Genomic DNA, 13,059 nt, shown 5'->3' with positions numbered 1-13,059 from the left:
GTAATGCAGACTCACATGAATGGTGTTTTCTGAAACGTGACTGATATTTTAGTAAAATATCATTATTTTCTAGATATTCAATGAGTTGATTATAAACTGCGAGTTCTAATATTTTTTAAATGCAAGGCAAAGTGTTGATTGGTCTAAATTCCCAGGATTTATTTGTGTTAGGGACTTTTTCTGAATTGGCACAAGGACACTGGTCTTGAACTCCTTCGGGAATCTACCAGTGCATATATATATATATATATATATATATATATATATATATATATATATATATATATTTGTGGGTTAATCATCGAACACTTTGTGAAAATTGCTTTGAAATGAAATTCTAATTAGTCGGGCGCTATAATGGTTTCCGAATTACTTCATGCTTTATTCGTTATGCATTATACTCTATTTATATGGATATATGCAACCGATAGCACAGTCACAGTTCATCATTAACAGGACTATTATCAGATATGCATTTCATCATATGGTTCAACTACTTGTTATGACCAGAATTATATGCAAAACGCGTATAGTAAAACATGTTTTGCGATTTTGTAAAATGTTGAGTGAAAATCTCAATTGAAATGTTACTTGATCACATATCGAACACACTTGGGAAACCACTGAACTGGACTGAGACATCCCAACTGGCTTATGTGTATTTCCGATTGCCCATCTAAGACAGATATCAAACCTAGAAGATAAGACAATATATATTTGCTAGTTTGAAATTTAGAAGTATTTTAGATACCGTTTTATGTGCCTATATTAAATACAGTAGGAGAGAAAAGTTAGTCCTAACAAACCAAATCAACGCCTACATAGATAGTGGTCATGACTTCATGAATCCCATCCAACCGAGTCAGCACACCTAGATAATAAGATAATCAGGATCCACAAGCTGTGCCCAAATAATGCAGGTGGAGAGTCAGCAACTTCTTGAAGCCGGTCTTAGCTAAGATAGTAGAAACACCGTCGAGCACACCTTAGAAGTGCAATGATTAGAAACATATATTTGAACCAGTGACAAAATGACATCGTTAATTGAGAATAATCAGGAGATGATCAAACGTGCAGCTTGACGACAAATAGCAAGACCTCCTATAAAAAAAAAGGTTATACGAAATGAGTTCTATGACTGGATGAAGTCAGACTTGCTAGTTAGAGTTTCATTCAGGTTGGAGTATTGTATTCGAAATCGATAATAAGTATTATGTTTTGACACTAATTTCAATAGTTCTCAGTTCAGTGTGATAGTATGGTCTGAAATTATACCTACATGAAATGAATCTAAAAAGTTTGCAAAAAACTGAAATAACAGTATAATTTTTTCATTATCTGTTACGATAGTTCTTACTGGAAAAATTCAAAAATATATCGTATGACATGAGCCGTCACAATTTTCTTCAACGGTGTCATGTGAGACAGTATAGATTATATACATTAGAAATCTTTTAAAATACTATGATTCATCATCGAATCCGACAAAGAAGTCTCCAAGCCGAAACGTTTAATTATTCTCCAGTTCTCAAATCCGCGTTTTTGACAATAACTTTAAATGAATATATTTATATAAAAAAATCACTTACGGGGGTTGAACTGTTTACAGTTTTCTCAAAATCATAGTGGTTTACACGACTTAGTCTCTACAGACCAAGCCAAGAGTGTCAATCATGACTAGGTTTTTCTGAAGTTGAAAAAACCAAGTATGGTTGGATAGCCCTTCGCGTTTTCGAAAAGTGCTTTCATCAATGATGCCTTACAATTTTGATATTTTGGACATAAACTATATTGATATTTATTTTCAAATCAAATTTGGCATTACCAAAATCCTTCAGCAGGGAGAGACTGTGGTTGGAAGTCACATTTTTTGTCTTTTGCATTTTTAGTGCCCTTCATAAATTATGGATGATATTTTTATATCAACAGATAGTGTTTTTATACTGTTTCGAAGAAAACTATTTTTTTTTTCTCCTCCATAGAGGAAATATAATAATTTTTACGGGAAAGAAAAAAGTGTGACAACCATCCCCCGTCAAGTTGACACAACGAGCCCCAAAGCACATTTCAAAACCTAACTCCCTAAAATACTCTGAATCAATATTTATTCATAAAAACGAATAGTGATATCATGAACCACAGATGTCTCATAAAAAAATGAAATAATATATATTTACGGAAAATTATAGTATAGTTATGAGACTCAACACGAATGCACAAAAATTTACTTTCGTCGCCCGAAAAAAACAAATGTACATTCCCCAAGTTTCCCATTCCCCAATAATTACGTTAGAATTCTGTTGATTTTTTCATCCACAACTAAATATGCAGAACCTATCTTAATGATGTAAACTAGTCTACACAAATTGAAAATATTCTGCTCAACTTTCTATGTATGTATAGGTATCCGAAATAACATATATTCCATATAATAACTGGTGAAATCAAAGCCATTTGATTTTTCAACATTGACTGACTCAAAAAATTCTGATCAGTTGATCTCCATAATTATGGAAAAATTTAATGAAACATTTAAAACAGAAGAACAGAAGAAATAGGTTAGGTTATCTTTTTCTTTAGAAAATAACCTAACTACTAATTGCTTCAAATATGGCTTAATGATTTAGTTAAATAGATTGTGACCTACAAACAAAAAGTGTCTTGACCACACCAAATGCGATTTCGAAAAAATTTCTTCTTGACTCATCAGTTTGTTGTTGATTCAAGTTCTACTGTAATGTACGAAATATACATAGAATTTAAGTACTGACTTAGAGTGAACTGAACGTTTGCCTTTCCTATTCCAATATAAACTTCTCCTTTACTATATATCATTATTATATCAGTGTTAGGTGTGGATTTTCAACAAATATCATACATATCCTCATCACATTTATCGGACATCCTGAATATTAACAATATCCATGTGATATTTTTATTCCCAAGTGAGGTGAAAGGAAGAAGGAGTAAACATTTGGGCCCGAAACTGCCTGCAGTTAAGGAGCATGTTTTTTGAAATTAAAATATACAAAAACCAGTGTAACGTTTTCCAAAACAGTTCCAAATTTTCTCACTCTGAATTCTTAATTATTTGCACTGTTTTTGAAAACTTTTTTTCATCAATTTATACGTCGTCTCCGTACAATCTTCGAGAAAAGTATGCTCTTTTTCCAAGACTCATCAGCATCTGTCTGTTTCTGGTAGCGCCTTCCTTGGCCTTCTTTCTTGCTATTTCCAGAAGGAGTCTGTTGCGAAGGACATCTAGGGAATTGACTATCGAGAGGGATCCTCCAGATTCTCTTATTCTGCCTGCGCGTTTCGTTCTTGTTTCCAGATTGGATGTTTCCTGAAAATTACAAAAAAATAAACTAGATCGAATGACTGAATTTTGCAACTGAAACTTTATTGGAATATACTGGCATGACTTATATCTGTCACAGTACGGGAATGCAAATTCCACACTGATCATCATAAATCCCTTCAGAATAAAATTGAAATGGGTTAGTTTTCAGTCTCAATAGACCTTTACACTTTCTGGGAAGAAATATATAATCAGCATTATTCGTTCATTCATCAAGAAATAACATCCAGATTTTTCTATTTCGAAGTTTCAAAAATAAATGAGACGTCACTGCCATATGATACTTACCCCCTCTTAGACCACTTTCCAAAATGTACCAATACGATTTTTGTGAATTAGAAAAAAGTACATAAATGAATATACTGTTCAATTAGTACTTAATTAGTACCCAATCATATCTCCTTTAACAAAATTCCAGATATAAAGTCTTTGTATGAAATGCTTCTTGATTTCGGAACCAGCATCAATTCCACCTTAAAAACAAGTTAACAATGTCGTAATCACAGTTAGAACCAGAATAGAGGAAGAAAAAAAAATCAGCAATATGTATAAGTTATAAGTGTCGCCAAGTTCATATCAACTGTAAGTGACGTCACGACAACCGTTTTTACTCGATTTTGAAAAAACTGCTGACAAACATTCCAAAACGAGGTACGACGTACATTCCCCAACAAACTTATCGAAGCAGAAAGAGGAATTGTCTGTTGATTCATCAATGAGAAACCATGATAAATTCAAATATTTGGAGAAAATAAATATATGTATTTGAAGTTTCAGTCAAGAAATACTCGTTTTTTGTTGTTATAGTTTACATTTATATATCAATATTCCCAATATAATCTACCTATCCATCTATCGGTTCAATAAAATCACTTGTAGATAGCCTAACTTTATTATTGTTTATTCGAAAAACCCTTTTGGTTCGGAACCACAAAAACAATTTTAATCGAGAGGAAGACGGAATTCACATCAGTAAAATTTGGCTAACTACTCTTGATTGCTTGCGTATCAGGTTATTCACTTCAATAAGAAAGAAACCAAAACCACCACCAGTGGAATGAGACCATCAGGTAACCAAACCAATACTCCATTTAATATATTTCGTTGTTTCGAACGTTCGATAAAGCCCAACCAGCAAAGTTGTTTTATATTTTCATGATGTTGCAACAGTTTTATTTCATTAGTATTTTATAATTACTTCCAAAATGCTAATTGTTTATATCAGATGATCGGTGAACACAATACAGTTGTAGGCAATAAAAGTGTTTTATAAATTTGTCGTAGAAACGTTTATGAAATAAAATTGAAAAACCATTATGAAATAGTCAGGAAATTATCACAGAAACATTTTTGCAACTAAATTATAAAACTTATTTTCCCATAAAAGTAAATTGTCATGTAGCAGTTTCATAACACTTTTCTGCGAGATTTTTATGATAGTTATAAAACTATTTCAAGCTTATTTTATAACTGTTTCCTGTACCTTTAATGAAATTATTTTATTGGAATGCTTTCAGATACTATTTTATTTTCATTACCATATTGTCACTTCAATGATAATTTCTCAACTATTTTATAGTATGGTATATTAACTACAATTCAAAAAAACTAATATAACTGTTATAAAATCAAATTACTTTTGCTAATATATATTTGCTGCCACCAAGAATAAAATGCAGCATTTAAGAATAACCAGCTGACATCGATTCCTAATCACAGCTTTGAAAAATTCTTCAAAATTTTAGTTATGTTTAGTAAGAATATTTTTGTTTAGATATCGTGGTGCAAATTAGTTCTTCAGCAACTTCTAAATATTTGATTTTTATTGAGTATAGGTAACCCATAATTAATATTAATTCATTATTTTCAATTCATCCTTAATTTTAGACACTATGATATGCATATATATGTGTATATATATGTTTTCTGTTTGTATCCTGAATATGTGAATAAAAAAAATAATAACTCACTGACGACCACTGGCGGGTATATAATAGTTTTAGATTCAGTTCGAGGTGTTTCAAATAGACGAAGAAATTACTTGGTGTTCCATAAAGAAACTTTCTGGAAGCTTTGAGTCGCCCTGTATATTGGAAATGCTAAAAAATCATTTTCAACTATACTACCTAACATAGTGCTTCAATTTTTTTTGCGAAAGACAGGAAAAGGTTATTATGATGGTTAAAACCCCTTGTTTAGCCTTTATAATCGATGAAAGAAACTGTTTAGCTAAAAGATTCCGACAGATATTTATCCAAATTGTATGTGAGAAATCCTTTATTGATACAAGCACTTTTGTGGAAACCTACAGCTTTAAAAGTAGTCCGACTCTGCCGCAATACCATCACTCTTAGGACTAAGTGTTTTTCAACAGTTTTATAGGGGTAACATAGTAGCTGAAATACGTTGAAATGCTTGCTACTGATAACAATTTATTTTATAGAACGACACCATTTTAAATGATAGCGATCTGGGACACTGAGATTAGATGAGATAATATGAAATACCGCACATATAGTGATATTTACAGCTGAAAAATACATAAATATTATAACATTATACTATTTAGAATAAAGTGAGTTAAGTTTGTAACTAGAAAATTAATACTTCGACAGAGTATAATTAATAATTTTACCAAAAACATTTATAAATGAATGGCGCGCTAATAGGCGCGCTAATAATTTCATTTGCAGTAAAAATATCAATCTTCGAAACACAAACAATGTCTTTGACAGTTTTATGAGTGCCAAAGTGAAATTTCAAAATGGCTTCAACCTTTCTATTTCTTAGTTTTCAGTTGGAGGCATATCAATTATATTTTCCTAGTGTCCAATACAAAATTACTTCTTGCGTCTTCAAGAAAACATTTTTAACACTTTTTTATTTTATTGTTATCGTTTTCGGCTATATTATATTATATAACGCCTACTTGAAACTACTAAAAAACTTTAATAAAATTGTCTTCCGATTATTTTATAGGCATCGCTTGAATATGTTGTAAAAGTGCAGTAAGGGAAGTCTTTACAAAACTACTTTTTAAGAGTGTAAGACAAATTATATAGTAACTGCCAAAATGTTTTGTAGTGTTTGTAAAAGGCCTTACAAAATATTGATAATAACTATAATGTTTTATAAAACGGTGCCAGTTTACTATTTATAGCAGTTTTATAAACACATTGAAAACATTTCTGGGAGAAATGTAGTTTTATAATTTGTTTCTCTGAAACGTTTCCGCAACTATTATAAAATACGAAATTGCTAGTTGGGAGTCGACGAACGCCGTCTTTGCCTGTTTCAGATTGGTGAAGATTTTACCGATGAGAAAGTTATCGAAGCGCTTGAAAAGATGGTAGTCGGCTAGCGAGAAGTATGTGGAGTATGGTGGGTGATGCAGCTCAATTCGTTAAATTTTCGTACGGTGATTTATGAAACGTGCGGGCTGACGTTGTCATGGAGCATGATCGGACCTCTTCTGTTGACCAGTGCCGGCTGCTGCTGACAAAAACATTTCGTAGATTTTCTCACAATATGACTGCTGTGATGCTTTGACCCAGCTGCAGGAAAAAGCTTTTTGACTCTTGCAAAACGTTTTGAAACATCAAAAATCGCATGGGAGCTAACGCCCAGTTCTTCCACCATCCCACGAATTGTGATGGGTATATATCAAAGAGGGTTTTTAAATCCTCGTCCGGGATTACTGTAGGTTGATCACTTAGGGGTTCATCTACGAGGCTAAAATCTCCTGAACGAAATTACACAAATTAACGTCGAACAGTGCGTTCATTAACACCATCATTCCCAAATGCCTGGGTAATTTTTCGGGATGTACCGGCAGCGCTTAGGTTCAATTTGAAATCGTTGACAAAAACTGGCCGAAAACCGCTCAACGACATCATATAATAATAAGCTAAGGAGTCAAAAAATCTAAATTTGGAAAAGTATAGTGTACAAAATTCTCCATCGACCAGTATATACCACGACACAGTAGAATAAGTATTGAAAAAACTTTTGAAACATCTCAGTGTGTGATTATAATGTTTTGTCTAACAAATGTGATTGACGGAGTTATTTTTTTACACCCGTATATTCATAAATTCACAGTATCAACAGGGTTTTCAAACCGCCCGAAAAACGCCTTGCTGGTTTACGTTCTTACAGTTATTGTGCTAGTACTAGAGTGCCACCAAGATTTAGGCAAAGCCTCAGTAGGTGGGTTAAGGGCACAACAGGAGTAAAAGTAATCGCATAGCCAACTCTTTAGCCAAGGAAGTGGCTGGACTTAGAATTTTAGGACCCGGTGGCACCTACGGCCTGATGACTTCGACAATTGCGAAACTAGCCAAATGTTACACCCATGCTCAATCCCTACAGAGATGGAATGGAATTTAAGGATGCAATTTTGCCAGGATCACCCTGGGCGACTCTGGGAAGCTGGCGCCGAAGAAATATCTGATGATGACCAGGAAAAATCTACGCTTAACAGTAGGATTTCTAACTGGCCACTGTCAACTAAGGAAACACCTCCACAATATGGGGCTAGTGAACACACCTCTATGCAGAATGTGTGAACAGGAAAATGAAAGTGTTGGGCGTGTCCTATACGAATGTCCGAAGTTATCCTCAATAAGAGAGAGTTTGTTCGGCGAGTCTTGGCCTACACCTGCCGATATAAAGGAGATGTCTCCCAGAGACCTGTCCACCTTCCTGAAAAGGACAGGATGGACGATGCCCTAGGAGGACACCTCCTAAGGAGGACAACTCCTAAAGAAGATGTACAATGGGTCACATGGCCTAAGTGCTGTGGACCTACACTCACCCTCCCTATTCTACAGATACAGATATTGTAAAATGTTTCAAAATTTTATTTACAGATGGATAGCGAACCTGTTTTATCTGATTGTTATTACTCAGCAGCTTCACGCATTTTTTCTTTCATTCCATTGTTTCTCTAAAAAGTGAAGCAAAATCAATTCATACAGGTAAAGTTAACAACGCAGAACGAGAGATTTGTAATCACAGACATTTAAAAAGCAAAAACTCTTGACAGGTGAGTTCTAAAAATTCTGTCAAACTACACATAAGGGCTTATTCGATTTTCTACAGCTATTCGCAATAGTATATTTTTCCGGTAGCCAGGCGATTCGACGTGGGTGCTTTGTTCAGTCACTCAAATCAACCGCCGTGTTAGTCGGTGGTTCAAACCCCAGTCTGAACGATCGATTTTCACTTGTTATCGTACAACCCGTGTTAGGAATCACACGTTAAAAGGTAAGACCTCGTTAATCCTTAGCTCGCTCAAGTTCCAACTTCTTAGGATTGTCATTCGTAGGGGTGTGACAGCTGAATAACGGAAAATAAGATTTAAGATTTCAGATTTCAGATAATATCTGTTTTGTTTTTGCTGATTTCCAGGTTTTGCCGTGGTTTTCTTTCGTTACAACCTCCAAACGTTTCAACTGCAACTGCGGCAGTCATCTTCAGTGACGCGGTTGAAGTACTCTTCTTCAACCGAAACATTGACGGCCAGCCGTCAAAAGCCTACATTTCTATAATATCTGTTCTGTTTGAAACGTCTTCATAAGTGCATGAATAAAAATGTATGCACTTCCATTCAGAGTTTTCTAATATGCTTTATTATTATTCATTTTAAGAAAAGTATTGGTACTGTTACCATTCACGTTACGCTTCATTTTGATGGAGGCTATTTTGAATTTGATCAGTATTCGAAGAAAATATATAATTCGGGAGTGACTAAACAAAATACAGAAAACAATGAGAATTCTAGTAGAATTTCATCACATTGTATATGATTGTAAACAACTTTTCTCAATAACATATTGTTTGAAAATGAAGAAAGTTTTAAAAAAATTTATTCGATAGTTGTTCAACTGGCCTGTAGTTTATGTGGGATGACATAAAATTTCGGATTGTTATCAGATTACAATTTTTATAAAAACTCTGAATGTTAGTTTTACACTATAGTAATTTTCAAAATGCAACTAAATGTATTCAGAAATATTCAAAAAATCCATATTCAAAAGTTTATTTCATTAAGGAAATTGTGGATCTGTTTAAAGAAATGAATTGGCACATATTCGACGTAATATATTTATTCTAGCAACAAACATTTACATATGAACAAATCAGCGTATAAAACAGTCATATTAAAATACAATGGAAAATATACATGTCAACAATAAAACTCTAGGCTCTTACATCGAACGAATTCATCCAAATAAGGTAAAAATTCGTAATACTGCTTGTGCATAATTACTGCTTCGAACTAAATTAATAAATAAATAAATAATATGACTAGACTTATGGAATGTGTTTTTATTTCATCTATTTCGAATCACTTCCTCCCCAGTTTTTGAACTAATCAGATCTATCGATGTACAGAAAAACGAAGAAGAATCCGTTCGGCACGAGGAATTCTTCTTCGTTTTTATTTTCCTAGTAGTAGAAGTGACGGTATGGAAGTTACTGGGAGTCGCGAAGGTTTTCCAAAAACTTTCTGTTTGCTGCGAGCCTTTCTCGAAGTTTCGTTTTAGCATAAGCCTGCCTCAGGTTCTGGATGTTTGCGTTGATAGAAAGACTGGGCTCCTCCCCGAAATCGTATCTGACCTGCCTTGGTTCATACACGTCGAAATCGTATCTCTTGTTTCTTATTCTTCTGTTATTGGCCACCTGGAACAAAAAAAAACTTGTTGGTTACTTGGATATGGCTCCGAGTTCATGCAGCAAGTCAATTTTTCATGCTGTATGATATAATGATTCATCAGGCGGTATATCAAAGATATGGGCAGTATATAAAAAAATAAACAGAATACACAGAGTTATAAAAATCAATGAATCTTTTTTTGCTGACGACTTGAACATTTTCCAATATATCGACAATATGAACAACTTCAAAGGGACAATGTTCAGGAATGGTATATTACAATAACATGCAATAACAAAGGCAAATGCAAATGCAATGACATTCACTAAAAAAACCTATATTTTGAACACCCATATAATATTGAAAATAACCTACTAACACGGACTCATGTGTTTTTTCATTTCAATATGTCATTTACCTACCATGTCGATAAAAGAGACCTAGAGGTGAATAATACGTGGTGTGTTCAAAAAATAAGGCGAATGTTCAAATTTCGCGGCCTATGTACATTTAACTAGCGATTCTCTGATTATTTTTTGTTCATGTTGATTCACTTGTTTCGAACATACAGTGTGCAAAAGCCAAATGGAATAAATTCATTATTGCAGTTACGGTATATATTTTAACAAAATCCCGAAACACGTCAAATTTAAATTATAATTTGACGTACTTCAACGAAAACATGCTACCCCTACCTTCAACCCCCGTCGGATGACAGGCATAACCCCCAAATTTTTAAATGGAAAGTAAAGGTTTGTGATATATCGTTTGCAAGGTCTCTTCATTCTCTAGTCAAAAATGTTATCGCTTTCATGTTCATTGCAAAAATCAAGATAAAATAAATCAAAATCATGTGGTAACTAAAATTCGATAAAATACACTCAAAACTGATTTCATGTTAAGGTATCGATAATGAGAAAGTAAGAAAAAAACCATAGCAATGTTCTTTTTAGATGGTATCCTTTGAAAAACTGTAAATAATTTCCGTGGCAACTTGTTTTGTATATAACATTAGTCAGTGTTTTAATTTAAGTTTAAAGTTCGTTAACTTCAAGTCTGACAAATGGTTAGATCAACGAAATGCATAAAATAACAGTTTTACAAATGCTTGGTTAAGGAAATGAAACCCGAACACAACAGGCAGTAGTTCGCCTATTTCATGAGAATCTTCATAATTTACCACCCATATCTCATGGAACAATGAGAAAAATAGAGAAGCAGTTTCGCGAGCTTGGTCATGTGGGGCAAATTAAAAAAGTAGGTTTCAATTCAATGAGTGATGAACTCAAATTAGAAGTGATGCTTCAGTTTGAGGAAAATCCACATACATCGAGTAGACAGGCATCCACTACATTCAATGTTAGCCATACATCGATAGTAAATATATTGAAAGAAAATAAAATGTATCCCTATAAAATGATACCTACTCAGAAGCTCATGGAAGACGATTTTGATAGCACTTATTTTTGTGAGCAAATGATGGGCATTTATTAGCAAATATCATCCAATTAGAAGACGTTATGTTTTTTGATGAGTGTACTTTTTCTAATCGGCAACATTGCCGCTAATGGTCAACGGAAAATCCTCACTGGATGAGAGAAGAACACACGAAATACCCTCAAAAGGTTAATGTTTGGGGAGGAATTGTAGGAAACCATATCATTTGCCCCTTTTTCATTGAGGGCAACTTGAATGGCGATAATTATTTGGCACTACTTCAAAATGATGTCATTCCAAACCTATACTTCCCATTTAAACAATTAGGGGTTGTACAAGTCATTCGAAGGGGGTTGAAGATAGGGGTGGCATTTTCATGTTGAAGAATGTCAAACTATAATTTACATTTGACGTGTTTCAGGATTTTAAAAAAATATGTACCTACAGTAACTGAAATAATGAATTTATTCCATTTGGCTTTTACACACTGTATGTTCTAATTCAACCTAGTATTATTGACTTTTTACATCCATATCAAAATATATTTTCACCCGTTTATTTCTTGTTTTGAAATGATATGAACTTCTGGCTTTTTATATTGCTCAGTCGGTAGCCAAGCGGTTCGGCGTGGGTGCTTTGTTCACTCACTCGAATTGACTGTCGTGTTGGTCGGTGGTTCAAGCTCTAGTCTGAACGATCGATCTTCACTTGCTACCGTCCAACCCGTGTTAGGAATCACACGTTAAAAGGTAAGACCTCGTTAATCCTTAGCTCGCACAAGTTTCGACTTCTGAGGGTTGTCGTTCGTAGGGGTGCGACAGCTGGTTAACGGAAAACAGATTTTAAACAGATTTTTTTTTTCAATAATAGATCGGAAATGGTTTATTGCGAACAACATATTTCATTCATTTTATTTCAGTTATATTCCGTTGTGATTGTTCATTGTACGATGCGATATTGATTTTTAATATTGTTAATCAAACTCAACACGAAATTAAAACATCAACATAAATTCCGAAACTCGCAATGACTTCTATTGCACAAAAATTAACATCTACCCTAGAACCTCAATCAGATCTCATGGAATTTCTTAACCACATTGATGTATCCAGTAATTTCCACTTTACGGATACAAACTTATTGGAATTGAAATAAATACTACGAGACATTAAAAACAATAGATCGTTTGCACATGTCACAAAACATCTCTTGCCTTTTCACTATTCAGAGGTGGTGATTCTGAAGATCCAAGCAATTAAAGAACCCAATCTCTTTACTCTCAACACTTTCGAAAGTGATTGAAAAACTTGTGAAACTTTTACGAACCTTATCAACGGGGAGTGTTTTGTGACTTTTCAAAAGCCTTCGATTGCGTAAATCATAGACTCCTTTTAAAGAAGTTCTACTGCTATGGTTTCAGAGGTGCTGGTTATGACTGGTTTGCCTCATAGTCAAGCGGTAGAAAACAAATATTAAAATTGTATGGACAACTATTATCCAGTAAAGAGGTCTTATATCTGGTGACCCAGGTGGCGGCCCAGTTTTCTTTGACTTGTTACCTGCCATTTTTTTTTTGTCATTGTAGTACATTTCTGTAGCA

General features: G+C 33.9%; 1 protein-coding gene across 3 annotated transcripts in view; it reads right to left on the bottom strand.

Moving 5' to 3' along the window:
• Positions 1-2,967: 2,967 nt before the first annotated feature.
• Positions 2,968-13,059, bottom strand: part of Dh44 (corticotropin-releasing diuretic hormone 44) — a 256,898-nt gene continuing 246,806 nt past the window's right edge. For 2 of the 3 annotated variants that reach the window (XM_074175049.1, XM_023164751.2), the window contains exon 3: positions 9,456-10,048. In XM_074175049.1, coding sequence (XP_074031150.1) covers positions 9,842-10,048 — 207 coding nt within the window. In that variant the 3' untranslated portion in view covers positions 9,456-9,841. Of the gene's footprint in view, positions 3,347-9,455; positions 10,049-13,059 lie in introns of those variants that run through there. The other variant, XM_074175050.1, reaches the window with a different exon arrangement.

The sequence above is a fragment of the Leptinotarsa decemlineata genome, unplaced genomic scaffold (genome assembly GCF_025532065.1).
Source record: "Leptinotarsa decemlineata unplaced genomic scaffold, Ldec_3_MD MMD2_tig00000882_RagTag_RagTag, whole genome shotgun sequence".
Taxonomy (NCBI): domain Eukaryota; kingdom Metazoa; phylum Arthropoda; class Insecta; order Coleoptera; family Chrysomelidae; genus Leptinotarsa; species Leptinotarsa decemlineata.
This window is presented reverse-complemented; position numbering and strand designations above follow the sequence as displayed.